The sequence below is a fragment of the Papaver somniferum genome, chromosome 3 (genome assembly GCF_003573695.1).
Source record: "Papaver somniferum cultivar HN1 chromosome 3, ASM357369v1, whole genome shotgun sequence".
Lineage (NCBI taxonomy): Eukaryota > Viridiplantae > Streptophyta > Magnoliopsida > Ranunculales > Papaveraceae > Papaver > Papaver somniferum.
Genome location: NC_039360.1, coordinates 12,688,820 through 12,715,567, shown reverse-complemented (window position 1 = coordinate 12,715,567; position 26,748 = coordinate 12,688,820). Strand labels below are relative to the sequence as shown.

The window sequence follows — 26,748 nt, the reverse complement described above, 5'->3', positions numbered from 1 at the left end:
GCGTCGTCAACCAAAACGCGCATTTTTCTCGAAAACGCGGGCGTCAACCATGATGTCACCAGAGTTATTTGTAATGGCGCGCGGCATTTGAGGAGACCCGCGCCTGGTGGAGTGTCTCGATGTTCAAATGAACAGATCTGTTCATTTGAACATCCATTTTTTTGGTTTGTTCATCCCATAATGGGATCAAAATGAACAAACTTAGAGTTTGTTCATTCCATAGGAATCGCTGTTGTAATTACAAGTACTTCATTTACTCATCGTTCCCTTCCCTCACTTATCCATGAAAAAAACGGAAGTGTAAAACCGGTGCATACGTGGCACTTTAGTAAGAAATACGTTCCTTCGCATATAAGAAAAAGTTTTGACCTCTAATTGCTCTCTCCTCTTCTCTAATTCTAAACTTAAGAAAACCCCTACAACTAGTTTCCTCATTGTCGAAACCACTTTCAAATCTCTTCCTCTCATGATCTTTAGACTCTTTTATTCATCCCTCTCACCAAAGATGAATGACCTTTTAGCGGTAACTTTTCCCTTCTCGATTTTAGTTTGTTCTGCATTTTCTTGATTTGTCATGTTTGTTTTTGTTTCAAAGAATTAGGTTCACCCTTTTCGGTGAAGACTGAATTGTTGTCACTTCAACCTTTAACTTCAGTACTTAGTTATCTGAAAGAGGATTTCTGACTTAGTGTTTGGATGAAGAAGAATTTGAAAATTCGAGTGTTTGTCTAGGATTCTAGGATTCAAACCATCATAGAGCAAAACCGCCTCGCCTAGCGCCTAGGCGCTCCTAAGTTGCCCAGAAAAAAAAATTGTTAACATTTTTGCGCCAAGGGCGTTTTATTATGTAGGCGCCCCTTGGCCACTCGTGCGCCTAGGGCGCCTTTGACAACATGGGCGGTGATATACAGAATTGCTTAACTAACACATTGATATGCTTTCTAAAGTTCATTCACAGGTTTTGTTATTCCGATGATGTTTCTTGGACAGTATATCGCAACATGTTTGGTTAACAAATGATTTCCCCTTTATGATTCTTGATTTGTATAATTTGGACGGCATTTTTATAAGTCACTTGGGGGATGTCCGCAGGATTCGTTTGAGATCCCTCGAGGTCAAGAATCAAGGGTTGGGGATCTTGAGTTAGGGAATAACCGTCTAGTGAATCCAGATAAGTGCTTAGACAAGTTTTTCAAGCAGGTTGGTGGCTTTTTGTACTATTGATTCGTTTGAATGTGGATATTACTGAATAATCTTCTTCAGGCACTGGTAATTGTTAACTGCTTTTGCTAAATGTTTGCGTTATAGATTGAAGAGATTGATAAACGAATTGAGAAGCCCACTAAGCTACTAAAAAAGCTTCAGGTATGGATTTATCCTTTACCACACTTGGGTGCTTTTTGTTTTCGTTAATTTGATGGTTTCCTGTATATGTTGTTTGTAAATCACTATGTGTCTATATCTCTCTTGAAGATTAGTTTGATCCTTGCAGAAGAGAAATTGAAGATTTTCGTAGAGCCATATTAAGAAATGCCACCTGCAACATGTGATTTCAAGTCTACATAGTGTAGACCCTTCCTAAGGCAATGCATATTAGTTGTGCGCTATTACTTTCTAGTTTTTTCTAGATTTCTGAAGAAATTATGCAAATTTAACCATGACCCTTGTGTGGGAAATTTGGTTGAGCGCTCTTTTTATTGAAATTTAAAAGTTTGTCATTTTTACATGGTGATTGACCTGGCATTGCACTTTCCACTGATGTTTTGTATTAGTCTACAGGACGCAAATGAAGAGTCAAAGGCTGTAACTAAAGCTGCTGCCGTAAAAGGTATTTCTTACTGACGCTATTACCCATTTGTAACAACTGTACTCAACATAGAATAGAGTAAACGATTCTTGAACTGGATCATGCCCCCAAATGGTTAAAATGATTGAGCGTCGTGTCCTTTATTTCAACTATATTTTCCCTGGTCCAGTTTCAGTAACTAACAGTAGCATGGCTTGCAGCAATCAGGCGACATATGGAAAAAGGTGTAGATGAAGTTGGAAAAATTGCTATATCAGTAAAATCAAAAATTGAACAACTAAACAGAGAAGTAAATTGCATTTCTTATACTTCTCTTTCCTGGTGAAGTGCAATAGTAAAAGTTAATCTGGTGAACTTCATTTCTATCTTTTTCAGAATTTAACCAATAGGCAAAAGCCGGGATGTCAAGAAGGAACAGGTATTGATCGAACCAGAACTGCAAGAACAGTGTAAATAACTATCTATAGCTTTTCTTTCTATGTAAAAAGAAATAAAAAATGCCTTGAGGTACATTTATTATCAGTCTAAATTCTGACCATGTTAATGAGATTGATGTTTCAAGGTTCTCGTTTTTTGACATCAAAAGCCCTGTGTATAGTAGTATAACTAAGAGAATGCACACAATTCAGAACAGAAAACTCATCTGTGTAACTCATACATTTTATTGCAGAGCTGCTCAAAAGAAGTTAAAGGATAAGATGGCTGAATTTCAGGTATTACCTTTATAGCTGAAATGTTCCTTTTCCACCTAGATTCAGTTTTTTTACATCTCATTTGTTCTAATCTTCCTAAATTTGGCAGATTTTAAGGCAAAATATCAGCCGAGAGTACCGAGAGGATGTCGAGAGAAGGGTCTTCACAGGTTTGTATTCCCTTTAGTGCTAGTATAAAGTATATCTGAATTCTTTAGTTTCATCAAATCGACTTACCATCCCCATGGTGCTGACTCTATAATCTTGTGTTGGTGTCTTTAATCACCAGTGACGGGTTCAAGAGCTGACGAAGAGGTACTATTACCTCCCATCTTAACCTGTTACTCCTAAGTTGTTGCAGTTTCATATGTATTAACATAGCCTGCTGTTATTGGATATCCTACAGACAATTGACCAATTAATTGAGACTGGAGACGGTGAGCAAATCTTGCAGATGTCTATTCAGGAACACGGGCGAGGCCAGGTCTGTTTTATTCTGCCCATCTTTTGTTGTATTTGTGTGATGAAAATTCTTTGCAGTTTTGAAATAGAATTTCTCACTGTTTGCAGGTAATGGACACCCTGGCAGAAATTCAGGAACGTCATGAGGCGGTTAGAGACGTCGAGAAGAAGCTTCTTGAGTTGCAGCAGGTATTGCTTCTCTTTCCCATCAGATCTCAAACTCTTTATCAAACAGACAATGGTATAATGACAACAGTTATCTATTTCTTCAGTTGCTGAAGGTGGGTTAGACTATTTATAGTTTGTGCATATTCATTTGTAGATTTTCATGGACATGGCAGTGCTGGTGGAGTCACAAGGTGACATGCTGGACAATATAGAATCACAGGTATGTAAACCCTGAACACTAATAAAGATAAGTTTTTTAAGCAGCGCGTGGATGTAGAAATGACAGATATATGTTCTTACTGCTTTTCAATATGGTTAGGTTTTCTGGAACTACTGCTCTTCAGAAAGCAAAGAAGCTTCAAAGGAATTCTCGAAAATGGATTCTATTAAAAGGCCTTGTGAATCCAATTTTTGGGTAAGCCTTCACCACGGTGATTTTACTTAGTAATGGCGCAAGCAACATTGGCAGGGGCACCTGCAGGAACCTTGAGAAAACCAGCAGCCGATTCAGCAGAGTGATACGCCAGATTGGTTTGGCACGGATCCAATCAACATCTCACCAGAGCTGATAACATTTGATGTTAGCTTCGACATGTTCTGTAATTAAGTTCTTAAGATAAATTGATCTGAGAAAATAGAACAATGGGTATAGCCATATAGGAGTAATATTGTTTTACTTAGTTTTCGACATGTTCTGTAAGGTTAGATAGATGGTGCTTACAGACCCACAAGCTGTAGCAGAGAGAACAGAATAGACGAAGATTAACTCTGCCACGGCAAAACTTACAGACCCAACAAGAGCTAATCTGATCGAAGTTATGTCCTTGTAAAGCTTCCTCGTTCTGACACCACAAGAAAACTTGTGCCTTGTTTTTGCATAAAAGAAGCAAACTGAGAATTTAAGCAACATGTGTATGGTATCACTGGCAATACTCGAATACTTCAATTCATATATATTGATTCAAGTTAACTGTTATTTGCAAGTTTAAGTTGAACTATATAATTACAAGTTCAAAACATCTATATATCTAATAAAGAACTCGACTGCCAGGTATATCTTCTCCTTAGCATAGAACTCTTCTTTAGCTTGAAAATATTTGGCTCTTACTCGTCTAAGAAGAGCACCCTCATCATCATCCTTGTCTGTTGTTTCTTCAGAATAATTTCTAGGATAATTACAAACTCTAGTATGAATGCCATCACCTTTTTCTAGAGGCGTCTTGTTTGCAACTTCGGAAGTGTTAAATGGCAGTTGTTTCTCCTCCTTGTTATTGTTGCAAATCAGATCCGTAGAGTTCATGCCCTCCATTTCAAGATTTGCCCAATTTTTCTTCGACTCCACTCTCATTCCTATTCTGAAAAATCAAATGATTCATAATCATATTCATTAGATACTTGCCGGAACTGTAACCAATTCCAATCATTGAACAATAAATGATAAAGGAATATAACTCTTGAGATGCGTCATACCGCGTTTCGTGGTTTGCTAGTGACTTATCTGCCCATTCTATCGTGTCGTAGAGAACATGATCATCACGTGCATAATCAGGTCTGCATATGTACTCAACCAAGTAATCAACCAAGACACATGGGATCTTGTGGTTTAGGAATTCTAGAACCCACATATCATCTCTTGGCATTCCTTGAGTTATAACCGCGAAATCAATTCCTGATCCGAGGAACTTGGTGTAAGGAGGGGAAGTTGCTAGAATGGCACCACCGCCTGCTTTCATCACACATTCTAAAGTATCCTATTTAACGAAATTAGTACAAGCAAACATAAGAATTAAACAACAATTCATGGCTGCTATTTAACAAGATATACCAGAAGTTGAAGAAGGAACAGATAAATACCAATGATGGAACAAAGCTTTTTCTGTAAGTAACAATTTGCATTCCATAAAAAGCACCATGACTCGTCCTTTCTCTTAACTGACGCCACTTCCTAGGAGCGTCTAAGCTAATTGTAGCCTCCTCATTAAGTCCAGTTTCAGGCCCCACAAACTTTCCTGCCTGGTTACAAGCAGTTAAGTAATCCATCTTTAATATCCACCTATACAGAAGAAATACATTCAATATATCAGTATTGACAACATTTGGTTATAAAATACAGAGAGATCGTATTTCAATAAAAAAAATGCATAAATTGAGCCCTTACGTGACTTGAGACTTTGTTTTCAACTGTCTTTGTAAGAAAGGTGTTGATTTCATACCTGCCTGATGCTGCAGCAGCAAAGAATTTCTCTGTTCTTCTAACTTGAACTGGGGGGATAAAGTGAGTAGCTTCATCTGACCATTTGTGAGAATCTCTGCAGCATCGTCCTTTCAAATTCCTAATAATTTTCTGAAACTCCTCTCTCTGTAGACGTTTCCCACTAAGTATAAAGCACATAGGTTGAGAGTTTAAGGGCTTCGAATCCCAGCCTGTCTGAACTATATCTAAGTCAGTATTAGATTTTGCCTTATATCACTCTGCTTGTGCTTAGTATTAGGTTTAGGAACAACATTTTCCTTATCATGTTCTCCTGACTCGACACTGGACCATTTTTCAACTGACTTTCTCTCTTTCTCATCATCAAATGGCATCTCTGTCTTACTCTCGCATGCTTTGCTTGCATGACATAACCTCCTTTTTGCTTCAACCATGTTTGTCCTCTCCTCATTGATCACTCCTCCCACCACTTCCTTCGCTTGATCTGCTTTGGAAGTCAACAGATCCCCATCTTTTCTTTTAGCTTGTTTTCCTGAATACTGATGCTTAGATGAACTCTCTGCAGAATCTCCCACCCTTAATCCCTTTATACTGGTTTTTGAAGTCGTGTTCTCGGTGGCATGTAACAAGTCTTTAGCTGCGGATGTCTGCTGGTTGATATCAAACCTTTTTCTTACTGGCATGGTCAAGTCAGACCCCTTTGAAGTTGACATACCCCTTCCAGCTTGCAACTTAGATGAACTGTCAGTATCATTTCTCACTCCCAGCTGTTCTGTATCTCTATATTCTTCAGTTTCATCTTCAGAATCTTTAACTTCAGCCTCCATCATCTCTATTTCATGACCACTGTCATGAGGAGAAAGAAATGAAGTGGTGTCAAAATGCGGTCACAAACAGCCAAGGCAACATAAAACAAGTAGCAGTATGCAATAGATGGATCAAGGTTCCTACCTCTCATAGTAGTTAGATTCTGGAAGTATTTCCCATGCTTTTAAACTGCAAAACACTATATTTAAGTTAACAAAACCTGATACTAGTTTCCCACTCACAGATATCGAAACTTTCCTATTTAAGATTCAAACTCATAATCTAGTAAATTTAGAAAAACTGAGAAAATAATATTTATGCATACCAGTCCTGCAACCATCGATAGTTGACAAGCTTTATTCTATTTATTTGCTTTGCAAGCTTATACTTATCACCTGTGTAACATGACCACCCACATTCAAATCATGACTTAGTGATACTGATAAAGAAAAACCTGAAAAATCTTCAAGAGGAGCTTAAAACATGCTCGTTTACTTTATCACAAAACATACCCTCGAATCTGTAGCATATGAGATGAGTGACTGTGTTTCCTACCAAGGACTTGGAAAATTTTGCTCCCATCATGCATACCATCCTCTGAGAAGCAAAACACCAACAATATAGTAAGACATCCTACCGCCAGCCAAAATGAGATTCAACTTTCTTATTCCATAAAAACTAACTCAAGGAACATACACTACATAATATCCAAAACAATTTATTACCATTATATTTTCACGAGTTTGTGTTTGGTATCCTGTCAGACATACAACAAATGAATTTGCAGCCGCAATTCCATTCAAATCCTTAACTGGTCTATACAAAATCTGCACAGCAAGGAGCCAAGTAAAGGAAAAAAAGAAAGAAAGAAAGAAGAAAAAGCATAATTTAGCTGCCATCACATATGACATCCCACATATTCACCACCTCACTCTACCAGTGACCACCACCACCAAACAGGCCATCGAAGATACTCACAGTCACCACCACCATAAACACCAACACACACATTCCACAATACAAGTTTGAAATTTCAAAAACCCTAATTAAGGCTACACCCACCACCACACAAGTTCAAAATTAAGAAAACCCTAATAACTCACAACAGTTTTCAAACTTGTCAGTAATATAAACCAAAGGTAAAAACATACCAAGCTAGAATTTACGGGCATCCCAGCATGGAAACTATGATCCACCCACGCCGAATTAACCACCGGTTTCCCATCCTTTCTCGCGGTAACACAACAATCATCATCCTACACATCAATCAAACAATTTCACTTGACAACTAAAATCAAAATTTAAGAAAAAAAATATAGGGCAAAATTTGAGTCTTATGATACATGCATAAACAATTTTGTCAACAATAACATGAGTACAATTAGAACCATATTGACCGACATTCACTCCGCCTCCACTAATAAGTTTGATTTCTACTTCATTTTCTTCTGATGGATTGAATCCAACAAGTATGAATCGAACTCCATTGAATGTTCCCGGTTGACTACCTCCTCCTCCTCCATAAGTTGAGTAATCTTCTCCCATGGATCTGAAATTTCTGAAAAGAGGTTTTTCGAATATTTGAGAAGAAAGAGAGAACGAAAATGAAGAAAAACCCTCCTAGATGCGAAAATTGGAAATGGTGCCAGAAAAATGAATTTTTATTTTATTTTATTTTGGTGTAGCGGCGGGAAATAGGAAGTTATAGCGAAGGAAACGGTGCAACACCTATCGAGTTGGAGTCACGTGACGTGGAAAGGTTTTTTCTGTTTTTTAAATGAATTACAAAGAGTCTCACAATAAAATGAGCACAACACCTTTGTAAGTGACAAACCAAATTCAATGAAACAACTAATTGCTAGCTTTAACATTGAAGTCCTGGCAAGCAATGCAATTTCTCCATCTCTTTAAAAGACTATGAAGTCATCATTAAGCTCCCCGGGAGTGGAGAAAGTCGTTAGAGAATAAGTCTTCGAGCGTGTAAATCACATGAGTGCACTGTCAGTTGTCACACGTGTTTGTTGTTTATTGGTATTAGTGTTTTGTTACGTGTCAGTTTACTATTTTTTATTTTTTGAAGCATGCTATTAAGAAAAATAAACTAAATAGTTATTACACGTGGGAATGTGATTCCCATAGAGTCACTCAAAATGATTTGATTAAGAAAAACAGGATTCGTCTGATCCCAGATTGATGTGGAAAGGTTTCCTGCTTGGCTGTCGTCGGCTGCAAAGTTTGTTAGTCCATCTGCTGCTCGGTTTCCTTCTCTATAATTATGTTGAATAACACAACACGGGATTTGACGTATTCGATGTATGATTTCTTCAATCATTTCAGAGATACACCATGGAGCTTCCTTCGCATTGTGAATGAAGTGCACGAGATTTTCCGAGTCTGTCTCGAGTATGACTTTATTCCAACTTCTTTCATTTGCTGCTCGGGTTGCTATTACTGCAGCCCACGTTTCCGCCGTTAGCGCTGTGGTGACACCTAGTGGATGTGCAAGAGCCAGTACCGTGTGTGCGCTCGAGTTTCGGCATATGAATCCTGCTCCCATTATTCCGGGGTTGCCTCTAGCTGCACCATTAGTATTTATTTTAAACCAGTCATGTATTGGGATAGTACACCCTACCCGAATAGTTGTAGCAGATCCGGTTCTGATTGTCGTCAATCTGGACGGAGTTTCCCAGGGGAGAACTGGAGGGGAGGTCGTCTTTGCCCATTCAAATTCGTGTTGTTGCGCTATCGATCTTGCCAAGATGTCTTCATGGGTGGAGTGTTTCTGACTAAATACGAGCTCATTCCTAGTTGTCCATAAAGACCATAATAGGAAACAACATGATGTGATGCATGAGGGATTACCCCGATTTTGTAGTAATTGTGAAATTGTTGTTTGGTGGTTGATGGTAATTGGTTGGTGGTTACCCAGGGATTGGTTTGTTGATATGAGATTAGCGAGGTTGGTCCAAGTGATCGTAGCCATTGGACAATGAATCAACATGTGATTTGTTGTTTCAGGCTCCGCCTTGCAACGAGGGCATAGGTTTGAAGTGGAGATATTGATGCGATGAAGAATGGATAAGGATGGTAAACCTTCATTAATAGCTTTCCACAAGAAAAGCTGAATTTTTGGAGGACACAGTAAGGTCCATAAGAATTTTGTGTTTGGAAGGGGTTGAGGTTGAGGGAGCGAACTGTTTTCCTGATTGATTAGACAGTTGTACCCTGACGATGTGGTATACTTACCAAACTTAGAGTGGGGCTAAATAATTTTGTCAGGGATGTTGTTGAGGGGAAGGTGTATATTAATAATATGCTGGGTTGCGGTGTTGGGGAGGATGCTTAGTTGATCATGATTCCAGTTATGAGTTATGGGATCAATTAAGTCTGCAACATATTGGATAGGTTCGCATTGTAGTGGATCAAGGTTTTGATAGTGGGGTATCCAATTAGCTTGGATAGGGGTATCTAAATATCTGAGATATGTCGGTTAGCCTGTAATATGTCGGTTAGTCAGTACAATAAATATTTGAGTCTTGGTCCCGTGACTGTAATGAAAAACAAGAATCAAGAAATCAATGAAATATAATTTCATCTTCTCTGAGAGTTTTGTTTAACAACATTCTACTCTCTGACATGGTATCAGATACCTGTTTCAAACCCTAAAATTCTTCAAAACAAACAATTATCTCACCAACAACAACATCAACAATGGTTGAATCTCAAAAACACATCTCATTTACATTCAAACCACCATCAAAATTATCAGCAACCAATTACACGCTATGGAAATCTCAAATTGTACCTTTATTACGAAGTTATAATCTCTTCTGATTTGTCGATAGATCGTTTCAATGTCCGGTTAAGTTCTTTCGCAAATCAACTCACGTTGGTGAAGTTGTTCTTACAACTTTAGCTTTAACAGATCCTGATCCGGACAATGATTTTGTTCGTAACTCGCTCTACAATTACTGGGTTAATCAAGATCAAGTTATTTTATCCTGGTTTTTTAGTGCCTGCACTGAAGAAACTCATTCACAGGCAATCGATTGTACATTCTCTCATGAGATCTGGACTAGATTAGAACATAATTTTCATGTTTCTACTAAATCAAGATTGATGCAACTTAAATCTGATTTGGTGAATCTCAAGAAAGGTAGTGAACCAATGATTGTTTACTTCAATAAGGCTAGATATTTATCCTATCAGTTAGCACAGATTGGTAGAGCAATTTCTAATGAGGACCTTGTATTTCATATCCTACAAGGACTACCACATGAATTCAGTGCTTTCAAAACCTCTATCACCACTCAACAATTGAAGAGTGATAATCTCATCACCTCTTCTGAGTTACTAGGATTACTACTCTCTGAAGAACTATGTGTGAATTATGAGTCTAAATCTGATCTTACATCTGCTTCTGCCAATGTCACCACACAACAATCAAACTTTTCAAGTACACATTCTTATTCAGCATTTGATTCTCAATACCCTGGTTATTGGAATTTTCCTACGGCTTATTATCAACATTACTCTGGTCCTCCACAATATGTACCTTCAAATTTTTCTATTAGAGGTACCTTTAATCGATTTAATGGAAATAGAGGTAATAGAGATGGTGGAGGTTATAGAGGTGGTTATCGTGGTGGTAGATCATATTTATGGTGGTAGAACTGGAAGATTTGAACATGGTGGTCGATCTAATCACAATAATTTCTTTCCACCATAATCTTAAGCTAATTACAACAATTTTTATCCTCCTTGTCAAATCTACAAGAAAGATGGTCATGTGGCTCCTACTTGTAAATATAGATATAGTGACAACTCCAATGCTCACGCTTACAACACTAGTTATGATTACTATGGAGAAGATTCTGATGAGTTTTGGTGTCCAGAACCAGAAGCATTTGCAGTTTATGATAATCCATTTTTCACGAATTCCTCTAGTTCTGCTTGGGTACCAGATTCATGGGATTCACATCACATCACTTCTGATCTTTCTAACATGAATCTTCATTCAAAGTATCAAGGTCATGATCGAGTGAAAGTTGGCAAGGGCTCAGGTTTGCACATTACTCATGTTGGTTCTTCTACTTTTCAGCATGACAGTGTTCAATTTACTTTGTCTAATGTCCTTCATGTACCTTCAATTACAAAGAATCTTATTTTTGTGCATCAATTTACAAAGGAGAATAACCATTCTTTGAATTTCATCCTGATTCATTCTTTGTGAAGGATTTGGTTACTCACAAGGTTCTTCTCAGTGACCCTGTTAAAGATGGATTATATCATTTGGACTTATCTGCAACTTCAAGCATTCTCATATGCAGATTGGGCTGGAGATATTACTGACAGGCGTTTTACCAGTGTCATGGCCATCTTTATGGGTCCTAATCTAATTTCTTGGTGTTCTAGAAAGCAGAAGACAGTTTCTAGGTCAAGCACTGAGGCTGAGTACCGTTCTCTGGCTGATGCTACATCAGAGATCATTTGGATACAATCTCTAATGTCAGAACTTCATTTTTCTTCACCAAGACCGCTTGTTATTTGGTGTGGCGATGTGGGTGCAACTTATCTTACTGCAAACCCAATTTTTCACAATTGTATGAAACACATAGAGATTTCTTTTCACTATGTTCGAGAACTAGAGGTACGTTTTATCTCCACATAGGATCAAATTGCAAATGTTTTCACCAAGGGATTATCTTCAACTCGCTTTTCTACTCTGCGTTCCAAGCTCAGTGTCTCTACTTTTTCTTAGACAATGCACTTGCAAGGTGGGTGGGTGTTAGAGAATAACTCTTCCAGCGTGTGAATCACATGAGTGCACTGTCAGCTGTCACAGGTTTTCGTTGTTTGTTGGTGTTAGTGTTTTGTTACGTGTCAGGTTACTATTGATTGATTACCAGTACAACCTGTAATATGTCGGTTAGTCAGTACAATAAATATCTGAGTCTCTATCATGTGCCTCTAATGAAAAACAAAAATCAAGAAATTAATGAAGTAGAATTTCATCTTCTCTGAGAGTTTTGTTTAACAACATTCTACTCTCTGACAAAATCTAACACCCCAACCATTTCTGAAGCAAAAAGAAATATATTACCTGAAATCAACAGTGAACATGAGTAGCATCAACATATACTTGTGACTGAGTCTCCATTTGAGAGGAATCAGTCCACGTGCTAGACAAATCATCCACTCTAACTAGTTTAGAGAATATCAACTACTTTATTACCCCTTTTAGGAATATAAGAGCATTTCCAAGAGGTAATAAAAAAAAATATTCTAATATCTTTGATAACATTGAGTAATCTCCAGCCTATTGTAGCATTGATGTTGTTAACTGCATCCACAACTTTCTTTGCATCGAGATCAAAATACACCCTTCCGTCCATCAACTTTTTTCCCAATTAACCGCTTTCCACAATCTCATGCATTCAACTTGATCAACACTCCTTATTTATTTCAAGTGGATGCACCTTGTTGGTTGCTGGGGACCTGCACAATTACAAATTATTAGGATAATACCACCGGTCTTATTAGAGTCTAGATTAGAACCATCACAGTTAATGGAAAGAACATATGAAGGGGTGGTATCCAATGAACATTATTACGACAGACTCTACTGTTAGTAATCTGCATGGGATTTTTCATAATAGTCCATGCAGATTGGTGGCGGGCGGTGGTGGACTGGTGGTGGTGGTGGCGGGCGGTTGTGGACTGGCGAACGGTGGTGGATTGGTGGCGGGCGGCAGTGCTGAAGTGGTAGTGGTGGTGGTGGATGCGGCGATGAAATGGTAGATTAAAGTTTTTGTTATATTTTGAAATAAAAAAATATATTGTATGAGTAAGGTTATTAAGGTAATCTATTTTTAAATAGATAAGGTTTTTAGATGATAGGAGTATATTTATTGTTGTATAAGGGTATATTTGTTGGGGATCAAAACTAGGGGTATATAATTAATGTACTCTTCTTTTAAGATTGATATATATTCATCAATTTGGAGAGTAATTCCTTTATCAATAAAATGTTTGTAATGAAAATATAATGAAAATGCGAAAACTGGGTACTAAATCTAGATTGGGAGAATCGGAAATACATAATTTGAAACCAGGTGAAAGAGTTTGTAATGGGAAATTGTCAATTCTAGTGAGAGAGGTTGATGATGAAATCGGGGAATCAAATGAATCCCTAGCATTATGGTAGGAAAAGTAAGATAATCTCCTAGCAAGAAGAGGACGGGAAATTGTGGTTCTGATGAGATCCGAGTTTGAGATATCCTGGAGAAGACCAGTCAAATGAAATGACTCATCCTCGCCGACCATGATTAAATCATTGACTGGATTTGAGTCAGAGGTGTTAGAGCATTGCTCGGTCAACCTCGCATGCGTTTCTATCTCAAGCATGTTTGTCAATGTTAGTGATAAAAACTATGATTCTTCATTTCTAGCCTACATAACTAAGTCTCGGACTAGGACAGAAAAGTGTAGTTAAGCTCAAGAACTTCATGGTGATTCAACGACAACGACGAAGATCTATACAAGGAACCGTGGAACTTCATCAACAAAAAATTATGTGGAGACTTGAACTTATCTATCACTCAAAAGTCTATCTATTTTATCTCCTACTTTTTATGAGACAAAAGTCGTATGCTATATAAACTAGATCATACACACTTGACATTTCGAGCTGAGTATTCATTGCTTATCTTTTATCTCGAAATTGTGTGTTGGTAAAGCGTTTCGCTTTTATCAGGTTTATCTTCACCTAGCGTCCTCTGAGAATGTCTCAATGATTGAAATGAAATTTTAGATTACATATCCATGTATTCCTTGAACCGAACTTTTCGAACTTTGTTGGTTAAGAGAAACCAGGAGGATTGTGGAATTTTCTTGCCCAGTCCGCGAACTGTCGGAAGTTCTCGACCAAGAATTTCTGCTGGATTTTCCAAAACTCGTTTGTGTGCTTACCGCGAACTGGCGAAAGTTCTCGAACCGAGAATTTCTGCAGCGTTGGAAAAATCAACCGATTAACTTAAGTCTGCGAACTTGTTTGTGAACTTAAGAGGTTATGATCTAAAGATGTGCTCTGAACAAGAAACACTAAATTACTAAGGAATGCTTTATCTAAATCGTGGCTATAATGTTCATGATCCGATACAATCGAATCATCTTTGTTTCAATTGTATCTTGTGTAGTTAATTACATAATATCTCATATCAATTGAAAAACTCTCTAACTAGTTCATTTGAGTCAATTGAACTAGTTATGGTGAAGAAGAACAAGGTTAATATGAAATGCTCATATGGTTGACCTTTTGGGTTACTATGTTGAACCAACATGAACGTATACGTTTGGCCATGGTTTTCACGAACCCAGTAAACGTTTACCCAAGTGTGTGTGACAAGCTAAGTTTTCGATCTAACGGTTGAGAAATATTAGCTTGAATCTAAATCAGGTTTTCATCTAACGGTGAATAAGGATTTCTTTGTAACTAAGGAAAAACCCTGATTTGAAGGCTATATAATGGAGACATATAGCATTGAGCAAACCTAATCCACACACTTCTGTGTGCTACTAGTGCGCTCGCTAGACTCGATCTCCATTAACCTTTGATTTTCTTCTCTAAAATCAGGTTAACGACTTAAAGACTTCATTGGATTGTGAAGCCAGACCGATACTACTTTATCGTAGTTTTTGATCTGATATTGCATCTTCTATCGTACGAGTACAATCGATTGATTGGCTTGAGATCGTGATAGTTCTCCGATAGGCAAGATAAAGAAGTCACAAACATCTTCGCCTCACTGTTTGTGATTCCTCGACAATCCGCTTGTGTAGTCAAGAAGGATTTTAGAGAGGTGATTGATTAATCTAGGTTGTTCTTCGGGAATATAAGACGGGATTATCAATTGGTTCCTGTTCACCTTGATTTTATATCTTAAGACGGAACAAAACCTAGGGTTTATCTGTGGGAGACAGATTTATCTTTCGATAGACTTTTCTGTGTGAGACAGATCTGTTTATTATCAAGTCTGTGATTTTGGGTTACAACAGCTCTTGGTTGTGGGTGAGATCATCTAAGGGGATCAAGTGCGCAGTATCCTGTTGGGATCAGAGGCGTAGGAGTACAACTGTTCCTTGTATCAGTGGGAGATTGATAGGGGTTCAACTATAGTCCAGTCCGAAGTTAGATTGGAGTAGTCTAGTGTCTGTAGAAACTTAATACAGTGTGTATTCAATATGGACTAGGTCCCGGGGTTTTTCTGCATTTGCGGTTTCCTCGTTAACAAAATTTCTGGTGTCTGTGTTATTTCTTTTCCGCATTATATTTTATATAATTGAAATAATACAGGTTGTGTGTTCGTGATCATCAATTGGAAATCCAACCTTTGGTTGTCGATTGATATTGATTGATCCTTGGACATTGGTCTTTGGTACCGTCCAAGTTATCTCTCTTTGATAATGAGTCGCAGGTTTCTATTTTCTTGAGTAAAGATCAAATCGAGAGATTGAGATAATAACTCCTTGAAATACTTTTTATCTAGATTGAGTCTGATTGTCTAGTTGGTTCTCTAGCAAAGTATTTCGGAGTTAGTCCATACAGATTGCTAATCGAGATATTGGGTGGTGTTGTTAGACCCCCGCTTTTTCAAGAGGCATGATTCTGGTTTGAATGGAAGTAGGAATCGAAAGGAGGTTAAAGTTAGCAAGCAAATTAAAGAGAAAGGTTCTTTTTACAAACACCTAGTCAGCAGCCAAAGGCATTCCTACATCCGATTCAAAGGAGTGAATTAGGATGGGTTGAGAGGTTGGATCAAAACTTGGGCTTGAATTCCAAAATTTATTGAGCTTAAAGGAATCTTTGGTATGCTTTTTTCATCCATGGAACGACCAAGGAATCAACATAATTTTTATTGCCATGACTGTCTACGTTCTCTCTTGGATTCCAGATCTAATCTTGAGTATTTGATGAAGAAATGACCATCTCCAAGATATGGCGACTCTATAGAAATGTTATAGATATCTTTTAAAAGCTTATACTGTATTATAACACAACTATGTTCTTTATATTCAAACTTTAAACAATGGTCACATTGAAAAAGTGGGGGGGTCTAAGAACCACACCCAATATTTCGCTTAGCAATCTATATGGACTAATTCCAATATACTTTCAAGAGAATCAACTAGAAAGTCAGACTCGATCTTAAGAAAAGTATATCAAAGAGTTATATCTCTATTTCTAAATTCAATCCACAATCAACCAAATAGGAATTTGCGATCCCAATTGAATTAGAGAAATAACTTGGACGGTATCACAAACCAATATCCAAGTGTCGATCAATTCAACCAACAACCCAAAGGCCGGATTCAAGAACTGATCGAACTTAACACACAACCTGTGATATTTCTATTATATAACAAAATATAATGCGGAAAAGAAATAACACAGACACCAGAAATTTTGTTAACGAGGAAACCGCAAATGCAGAAAAACCCCGGGACCTAGTCCAGATTTGAACACCACATTGTATTAAGCCACTACAGACACTAGCATACTCCAAGTTAACTTCGGAATGGAAGGTAGTTGAGCCCTAACCAAACTCACACTAATAAAGGTACAGTCGGTTCCTTATGCCTCTAGAACCATGCCGGATTCTGCGCACTTGATTCCCTTAGCTGATATCACCCACAACTAAGAGTTGCTACTACCCAAAGTTGAAGACTTGATAAACCAATCTGTCTCACACAGAAAAGTCTATAGAATGGATAAATTTGTCTCCCATAGATAAACCTATGAGTTTTGTTCCGTCTTTTGATAAATCAAGGTGAACCTGAACTAATCGATATGCCAGACTAATATTCTTGAAGAACAACCTAGAAATATCAATCACCTCACAAAAATCTTAATCGTGTGGTAGCGAAACAAGATATTGTGGAATCACATACGATGAGACGAAGATGTTTGTGACTACTTTTTTTCTTGCCTTTCGAGAATCAATCTCGAGCAAATCTTAGAGAAGATAGTACCCAATAAGATAGAACACGTCAAGATCAGAACAAGCAACTACAGAGAAAATAGTTGGGTTTGGCTTCACAATGCCAATGAAGTCTTTAAGTCGTTAACCTACATGGTTTCGTGAAAAACCTAAGGTTAAAGGAGAATCGACTCTAGTCGCAACTAGTATCACACATGAGGTGTGGGGATTAGGTTTCCCAATTGCTAAAGTTCTCCTTTATATAGTCTTCAAAATCAGGGTTTGCAATTAATGCTACCTTGGTAACAAAGCATTCAATATTCACTGTTAGATGAAAACCTGATTATACTCAAGCTAATATCTTTCAACTGTTAGATCGAACTTAGCTTGTTACACACAAATTAAAAGTGACTTCATTTAGATATGAGTAACTGTACCTAAACGTGTGCACCTTGTTGGCTCAACAATAGTTAACCGAAGTTAGCGATATGAACACTTTCATATCAACCATATTCATCTTATCAACAACTAGTTCAAATGACTCAAATAAAACTAGTTCTAGAGTTGTTCAATTTTTTACATTCTCATAGAAGTATAAAAGACATAATTGAAGCAAAATCGGTTTTGATTCACTCGAATCTAGTCATGAACATTATAGCCACGGTTTGCAAAAGATTGCATTCCTTATTATATAAATATATTAGTTCATGAACAAACCGATTTTAGAACTTAACCCACTCAAGTATGCGAACGGGTACGTATACTTAAGTAGCCGGACTTGGACTGTGTCCGACAGTATGCGAACGGGTACGCATACTATCACACATCCAAAACCTCAGTTGAATTCAATACGCGTACGGGAACGCATACAATAGTTCCTGGACTTCAACTAAGTTCACTAGTACGCGTACCAAGGCTCCCAGACTTTACCTGACCTTGCCAGTACGCGTACGGGTAGGCATACCTTACCGGTCTTGGATCAACATATATGCAAGTACGCATAGTATGTCTATAATCCAATTACGGTTAAGTATTGTAAACTTTATTTCAATCACTGAAACTTTCTTATAATATGGCAATATTTGTTTTCACTAACTATTAGCATCAAAGCGATTTTCAAGTTATTGAAATAATCAATACAAAGCATTACGAGTCTACATCAAATGATTGTATCACACAAATCATGTAAGATGTTACCAGGCGATTTTCACATGATCATCTTTTGACTTTCGTCAAGAATATAAGATGACCTTGGTTAAAGCGAAAACTTATATACACATTTCGAGAAATATGTAAGCGAGTTAAACTCAGCTCGAAATATCAAACGTGTATAATTGAAGTCTATATAACTATACGACTTTTGTCTCAGTAGATAGACTTTTGAGTGATAGATGAGTTTCAGTCTCCACATACCTTTTGTTGATGAAGTTCCACAAGCTCTCCTTAGTAGTTCTTCATCTTCAATCGATGAACGCCGTGAAGTCTAAAGCTCAACTACACAATCTATCTTAGTCCGAGATATTACTATAAGTAGACTAGAAATCAAGACTTATAATTTTGATCATTAAATTCGACAAACAAGCTTGAGATATCAACGGTTGCGAACTCGACCGAGCAGTGCTCCAACACACATAACATAGAGGGTAGCTTTAGATAATTGATGTAGACTTCAAAAACAAAATATTTGCCAGCCTTTACTAAGAGACGGTCAATTAAAGCTAGCTAGAATTACTGCACTTGGATTCTTAAACATGTAAGAGACGGTTCAGTGGATATGGGCTTGTCTCCAGATAAATGTTCGATCCTTGTAAATTTGTAGTGTAGGCTCGTCTTGGGATTAGGCTCGGTTAGGGATTTTTTGTGTTTTTGAAGACAGGTTAGGGATTATTAATCGTTTCTTTTTAAGACCGAGTCGCATCGTTTTAGTATAGTTTCTGTTCTTCTCCCCTGCCCTCTTTCTCCAGCGAAGCTACGTTGGAAATTACTTCGTCTGGGAGAAATGAATTTCACAATTTAGGGTTTCCTTTTCTGTTATTTTCATCCGAAATTCCGAATAAACTAGTTCAAAATCAGATTCTTCAATTCATCTTCATCAGATTATTAAGAAGAAGACAATAATAAATCATACAGCAATGGGGAATATATTCGTGAAGAAACCGAAAATTACAGATGTTGATAGAGCAATTCTCTCTCTAAAAACACAGCGAAGAAAGCTTGGGCAGTATCAACTACAGGTTTTTACTCAATCAATTCTTCTTTGTTTCTACTTTGTTTGATTCTAAATTTTGCTGAAACTATTAAATTTTGTTGAAAGATGAGGAGGGCAAGACTTTAGAGCCTGTTTAAACGGTATGAGACCATAGGGTAGTGTTAAGTGTGTTCTTATAACATTTTAGAAGTTAGAAAATGATAATGAGGATGAATGCTTCCACACCTAATGTGTATGGAGAGCTTGTTTATTTATAACAAGGTATTCTGCTCAACACAGTTACAAAGTTTGTTAAGAAACATATAAAATAGGGATAGCTTTGCAACCCGTTATTATAGGCTATGAATATTAGAATGATACTAAGTCATAGTCATGGTTGTTGAGACTTGTTCGGAGAGTCATCAGGATGACTCTTAACATCCCCCCTCAAGTTGAACTGTAGCTGGCGAAGTTTCAACTTGGCACGGAGTATATGAAATCTGGGTGATGGAAGACCTTTAGTGAAGATGTCAGCGACCTGATCTCTTGAACTGATGAACCTGACTTTGAGTAGATTTTCGGCTACCCGCTCCCGAACAAAATGGTAGTCAATTTCGATATGTTTAGTACGTGCATGGAAGACCGGATTAGAGGTTAAATATGTTGCCCCTAAATTATCACACCAAAGGATAGGTGGTGAGAACTGCACACCCAGCTCCTGAAGTAAAGATTGGATCCATATTATTTCAGAAGTGGCAATAGCAATGCCACGGTATTCCGCTTCAGTGCTGGACTTTGATACCGTTTTTTGCTTCCTTGCACTCCATGAAATTAAGTTGCCCCCAAAGTACACACAGAATCCACTCGTAGATCGTCTGTCATCCAGGCTCCCAGCCCAATCCGCATCAGTGTAGACCTGCAACGAAAAATCCTTCGACGGACTGATATGCAAACCATAATCAATTGTATTTTTGAGATATCGAATAATCCTTTTTACGAGATCCCAATGCTCGTCATAAGGGTCATGCATAAATTGACACACCTTAGTGACAGCAATAGAGATGTCTGGTCTTGTTAAATGCAGATATTGAAGTGCACCAACAACACTTCGATACAATGTGGAATCATGAAATCTAGTAGAACCTTGCCTCTGGATTTTAGCATTGACTGCCAAAGGAGTGTTCACCGGTTTTACTCCATCCAGCTTTGTTTTGTGCAGAAGGTCCGTTATATATTTACGCTGAGTAAGAATTAATTCATTCCCCTTTCTAAGCACTTCTATCCCCAAAAAGAAAGACAAATCACCCAAATTCTTAAGAGCAAACACAGCAACAAGATCCTCAAACAACTTGGAAATCTGAGCAGTACTTGAACCAGTTACAATAATATCATCGACGTACACCAGAACATATAAAGTGTTATTATGAGAATGACGAATAAAAAGAGAACTATCAGAAATAGAACCCTTGAACCCCAACTGAACTAAGTAATTACTTAGCTTAGAGAACCATGCCCTCGGTGCCTGCTTGAGCCCATAGAGGGATTTGTGTAGTTTGCACACATGGTTAGGATATGATTCATCCACATAACCTTGAGGCTGCTGCATAGATACATCTTCCTTCAAGTCACCATGCAGAAATGCATTTTCCACATCTAACTGCTTGATATCCCAGTTGCGCATCACAGCAATAGACAACACAAGCCGAATAGTACAAGGTTTAACCACCGGCGAGAATGTTTCACCATAGTCAATTCCCTGCTGTTGTGTATAACCCTTGGCAACCAAACGAGCTTTACGCTTGTTAATAGTATCGTCTGGATTTTGCTTTACCCTATACACCCACTTTGAACCCACAACATTCATGCCTTTTTCGTATTTAACAAGAGAGTACGTACCATTTTGAATCAATGCATTTATCTGGATATCCATCGCACTTCTCCACTCTGGAATTTTTCTTGCAGTTGAAAAACATGTTGGTTCCATAAAGTCTTCATCAGCCAAGGGGTGTTTAGAAGCTGTTAGGCACAGTTTCTGGATGGGCTTATGTATACCAGACTTTGCCCGCGTCACCATTGGATGTCTGACATTATCAGACTGCAAGTCTGCATGAGCAGTAGAAGCTGAGGCTTGTAATGAAGACTCAGCTATTGAGTTATTGTTTGTTGGAGATCCCACTTGTGAAATAGACCCCGCAGTATCTGATGTACCACCAAAAGACGCTACTGGTGATGGAGCACTGATATTCTCATTTGCTTGTAGATTACCATACTGCTCTGAAACAGCACTTTGATGCACAGGAATACAACAGTTGTGAAAAGGGTGCTTAAAGAAAACACTAGTGCTGGAGTTTTCCATACCTGGATTTGGCTCCGGAGAATGCTGCTTGAGAGGTAAGAATGGAAAGTAGTTTTCCACAAAACGAACATGCCTAGAAATATAAATCCTGTTTGATTCTCTGTGTAAACACATGTACCCTTTATGGGCATTGCTGTAACCAATAAAGACACAAGAAAGGGATCTCGGTTCAAGTTTATGGCTGTTATATTGCCTCAAGCATGGATACGCTAAGCAGCCAAACACTTTTAAGAAGGAATAATCAGGAAGCCTGTTGAACAACAATTCTAATGGAGTTTTTGTATCTAAAGTAGATTTAGGAAGTCTGTTAATAAGATAACAGGCAGTGACAAAAGCATCCGCCCAGAAAGAAGTAGGCATATGTGCATGGAAGAGTAGAGCTAAACCAGATTCAGTCACATGTCTAATACGTCTCTCTGCTAAGCCGTTTTGGGGTGAAGTATGTGGACAAGAGAAACGATGCTGGATACCCGAATCATTGAGATAGGAAGTGAATTTCTTATATTCAAGTGCATTATCAGATTGAAAAACTTTAATGGTGTAATCAGTAAGGTTTTCAATTTGTTTACGAAATAGAATGAAAGTTTGCAGAGCATCAGAACGTTGAACAAGAGGAAATACCCAGGTATAATGAGAAAACACATCCATAAATAATATATAGTACCGATATCCAGTTCTTGATAAAGAGGGAGAGACCCAAATATCTGACACAATTAAACCTAATGGCTTAGTGTAAACAGTACTACTAGGAACAAAAGGTAACTTCTTGCTTTTGCTCACATGGCAAGAATGACAGAAGTCAAAAGACTTATTTTTTATTGGAAGGGAATACTGACGACAAATTTTAGACACAGTGCTCAGCATGGGATGACCTAAACGCTGGTGCCATATAGGTAGAGTAGATGAAGTCAATGCCTGCGGTTTTATTGCTTTCTCCAGCAGTTTAAATCCATCGAAAACATACAGTCCATTCTTAGTGAAGCCTCTCAACAGCAGCGTTCCCGTGCACATGTCCTTTACAACAAAAAATTTTGGGTGAAATTCAAAGTAGACATCATTGTCTTTACAGAACTGAGAGACTGATAACAAATTAGTTCGAATTTTAGGAACATGATATATATTATTCAACTTAAAAGTTCTTGAATTAACTGTAAAAGAGGCATTACCGACATTAGAGATATCCAGTGCATTACCATTCCCCACATGAACTTGTTCAGTGCCATTGTACTCATGTGGAATGGATAAATTTCGCATATCAGCCGTTAAATGGTGAGTAGCGCCTGTATCCGTCACCCATTGTTGTTCTGCATGCTCACCAGGTAAAGCAATATAGTCTGCAGGAGTGCGTTTGGTTTGGCTGGATGATTTCTCATAACGAAACCAACATTTGTCTCCAAGATGTCCCTTTTTCTTACAGATTTGACACTTTTCTATGAACTGAGGATTCCTTTGATATTGCTGTTGGGGAAAGTTTGGTTGATTGTTGTTGAACTGAGGTCTATATTGGGTATTAAATTTTCTTGAATCTCCTCTGGATCCAGATGCAGAGTTAGTTACAGCCACATTTGCAACTGGAGTTTGTAACAGGGATAGTTGTTGTTCTTGACGCATGTCAAAGGTGACAAGATGAGAATAGAAAGTGTCTATATCCATATTTTCAACCGTACTTAAAGCGGTGACAATTGTATCATAGCTTTGGTTAAGTTATGACTCTTAACATTAGAAAGTTGGGAGGTTTATATTTGAATGTCCGAAGAATGACAGGAAGTTCAATTTTGGAACTTCAATCAAGACATCAATTGGTAACTTGTGAATAATAAGATCTTTTAAGTCTACTGCCTTCCCAACAAGAAAAATCTGGGAGGTCACTTCCAATTGCAGCAAGGTTACTACTAAGATTATTAATAATAAAATGTTTCTTGTGAGAATACGCCCAGTTGTGGATGTTAGCTTCAGCGTGTAATTTTAAAACCAGCTGCATTGTTTGGTGAGAGTCCGATTCAATGTCCAATTTTCCTCCTAGTTTACTTGCCCATTGAAAAGCTTTTTGTGCCATCTCCGTCAGGGATTCACTATCTCTGATACAAAAACTTCTTGCTCCTCTGCAATTCCCAGCAGCATCAAATAGGATTAGGCCTATCCCGTTTTACCTGAAAAATTATTAATGTAGCTAGCACAGTTTATTTTTAGAGGAAATCTGGCTTTATCTAGTCCATTCTGAATTCATTTAATCTTCTTTGGGCTTGTTCAAAGTTGTACGACACATGGTGGTGGTGGTTGTTCTCTGGTTCTTTAATAGCCAAATACTCATTGATGTGGCTAGCAATGTGCTTTGCTGTTTCCTTTGCACAGATTGTGACTTTCTCAAATATGTTTAAGCACCTGGATTTCCATACATACCATAGCACAGCTGCACATAATTCAGCCCAAGTATTTTGGAAATTTTGGAAAAATGTTTGAAGTTTGTCTACTATGGGGCAGTCATAGTTCCATGCAGTACTCATGAATAAAAATATGATGTGTGTTTCTTTTTTTTTTCTTCCCAAATATGTTGTTTGAAAATCATGCATGTAGTTGGAGTTTCTCATGGGTTGTTTAAATTGTAAACCATAACCTGGAACTAGGCTTCTGGACTCTGGGACTATTTTATTGGTTCCCTTCTTTTCTAGTTATAAAGCAGTCTTGTGAAGAATTCTTATGTGAGAAGTAGGATATGAAAACACCAATGATATCCTTGTGTGACTTCTTCCATCTTTCTGTTTCATGTGATTTCTTCAGCTTGAAGCTGTGATTGAAGCTGAGATGAAAGCTGCTAGAGAATTGATTCATGAGAAGAAGAAAGACAGGGCCTTACTTGCTTTAAAGAAGAAAAAGACCCAGGAAGAATTATTAAAGCAAGTTGATACCTGGATCATAAATGTCGAGCAACAAGTAAGTAGTTCACAAACAAAATATATTGTAATATTTTGGGGTTGTCAAAAATGTAAAATCTGGACTTCGTTCTTAAGTTCCTATGTCGTAGAATACAATATTTTGCTATAAACAATACATTTGACCTTTTCATTTGGATCTTGGCTTAGTTGAACGACATTGAGCTTACAAGCAAGCAAAAGGCCGTCTTTGAGAGCTTGAAAGCAGGAAATAATGCTATCAAAGCTATACAAGGTGAGATCAATTTGGATGATGTGCAGAAGTTGATGGATGACACTGCTGAAGCGCACGCATACCAAGATGTGAGTTTTATAACTTTAGAATACTTTAAAACAATCATGTGTTGCCCGACCTTAGGCTTTTCTTTTTTCTTACATGATGTCTTCGTGGTGTGGTTTGTTATGGATCTTCTCAGTGAGTTTGTTTGTCTTCTTTCTTTAATCAACATCTCAGTCAGCTGGCTTGCCCAGATGGATGAGTCACATCCACTTTAAGTCTGCTTCGAGTTTAGGCTTTATACATAATTACTTCATCCAGAATCTCCGTCCCTTTATTGTGTTGTTCACATTCAATCCTTCTTGCAAGTCTCATGTTGTCTTGCAGAAAATACACCTAAAATCTAAACTGGAAATTGAACTTGATAAAACCACTACCCACCAAGATAAAGGGAGGCTAGTACGACCCAAAAATAGATGTTTGCAACATTCGATATCAGATAGGCAAGGAAGAAACTCCGGACTGATAAGAAATTTGCTTGAGACAATGGTGCAGTGACTGTGAAATAACGTGTGGCAGCTGGTTTGATGTGGATGCATAATATGTTAATAACGTTCTAAGTCTTAACCGGTTAACCCTCATTTTCCCTTTAACCTTTTGTAGATGTTGATAATTCACCTGTTTGTATTGGCTTGGCTAGAATGTGATTCATTACTTTATATCATGATCATCTCTAGTCCGAAAGCAGTCAGAACTTTTTTCCTTTTTCTGCAGGAAATTAATGCGATACTCGGGGAGAAGTTATCAGCTGAAGACGAAGAAGATGTTTTGGCAGAGTTTGATAACTTGGAAACAGAAGTATGTATATTAACTACTGACAGTGCAGCTTCACAAGCTTTACTGTTCTTTTACATGTCAGGATCTGATTAGGTGGCTTTAACCCATTGGCAGGTGTCCTCTTTGTTGTCTGCTAGACCTAATATACCAACAGTTAGGGACCTGGTATTGGTAGTTATTGTCAACATAGGTTCGAAGTTCGCTTCTTTTTAGTTGGAACTTCGGATAATGTTACGGAGCCATCCTTTTGACAAGACTTGTTTCTTCAAAGTTTAGATGGGATTAGTTGTGTTATATGCCTAAGGCCCTAAGCTAGCCTTCTCTAACATTGCTACATCCAGTTTGTGCACTTAACTATAACAATCTGTCTGTATTATCTGTATCTACTTTCATCTCTATTTTTCTTCTTCCCATTTTCAATTGAAACCTACAACCTAATTTTCTTCTAACCTCTTTAAAATAATTTATTTTTAGCTCGGACTTCAAGATATGCCAGAAGTTCCTGGTCCTTCAGCGACATCTGTGGAGAAACTTAGCGATGATGAGGACCTGGCGCTCCCAGATGTGCCCCAAAAGACCCCTGTCGTGGTTGCAGATGGGGGAGAAGAGGCATCAGGCAGAGTGTCTACTCGAAGAAAAGGTCTCTCTCTCTCTCTCTCTTTCTCTGAATGTTCCTTGCAAACTGAGAAATCTGACTCATATGATCTTTTATTAATGCAGTATTGGAGGAACCCTTGCCTGCTTAATCAGCACAGACTCAGAGATGGTTATTGCTGTAGCTACAAATATGTGTCTTAATGATGAAACCTGAGGATGTTTTCTGATCAGTGTACCATCTTAGCTTCTTTACGTTGTAAATTGCTACATTTTGTGTCCAAAATTTTTAGGCATTTGTCCTTCAATAACATATACACCGTTTAATTTTAAACCGCGAAATTATAGATTGAAACTGCGGGACTTGTTACTTATAATCTGTAAAGTTGTCCTATTTTATCTTGAATATCATTGTGTATCTTCGTGCCATATAATGCAAAATGTGTCATTGTAAAGTCTGGATATTTTTCTTTCTTTCTTTTCTTTCTTTTTTTTTTTT

General features: G+C 37.8%; 3 protein-coding genes across 3 annotated transcripts; 2 read left to right on the top strand and 1 right to left on the bottom strand.

Moving 5' to 3' along the window:
- Positions 1 to 398: 398 nt before the first annotated feature.
- Positions 399 to 4,179, top strand: LOC113355325 (syntaxin-132-like). Its single transcript, XM_026598155.1, has 13 exons — positions 399 to 523; positions 1,093 to 1,200; positions 1,309 to 1,365; positions 1,780 to 1,828; positions 2,008 to 2,096; positions 2,183 to 2,256; positions 2,478 to 2,520; positions 2,609 to 2,669; positions 2,789 to 2,814; positions 2,906 to 2,983; positions 3,070 to 3,150; positions 3,284 to 3,349; positions 3,449 to 4,179. Exons 1-13 carry the CDS (start codon positions 467 to 469, stop codon positions 3,572 to 3,574), a joined length of 915 nt encoding a protein of 304 aa, XP_026453940.1. The 5' UTR covers positions 399 to 466; the 3' UTR covers positions 3,575 to 4,179.
- Positions 4,115 to 7,749, bottom strand: LOC113355326 (BRCT domain-containing protein At4g02110-like). The gene is given in 11 exon segments (XM_026598156.1): positions 4,115 to 4,484; positions 4,600 to 4,880; positions 4,984 to 5,182; positions 5,343 to 5,564; positions 5,567 to 6,187; positions 6,293 to 6,337; positions 6,474 to 6,543; positions 6,661 to 6,745; positions 6,874 to 6,975; positions 7,300 to 7,404; positions 7,496 to 7,749. Coding segments are annotated over 11 exon segments (2,280 nt in total). The 5' UTR covers positions 7,694 to 7,749; the 3' UTR covers positions 4,115 to 4,132.
- Positions 7,750 to 19,037: 11,288 nt separating this feature from the next.
- On the top strand, positions 19,038 to 26,704 carry LOC113355324 (vacuolar protein sorting-associated protein 20 homolog 2-like). Its single transcript, XM_026598153.1, has 6 exons — positions 19,038 to 19,361; positions 24,450 to 24,602; positions 24,752 to 24,904; positions 25,593 to 25,676; positions 26,130 to 26,295; positions 26,376 to 26,704. The coding sequence occupies exons 1-6, from the start codon at positions 19,260 to 19,262 to the stop codon at positions 26,399 to 26,401; spliced, it is 684 nt and encodes a 227-aa protein (XP_026453938.1). The 5' UTR covers positions 19,038 to 19,259; the 3' UTR covers positions 26,402 to 26,704.
- Positions 26,705 to 26,748: the final 44 nt, after the last annotated feature.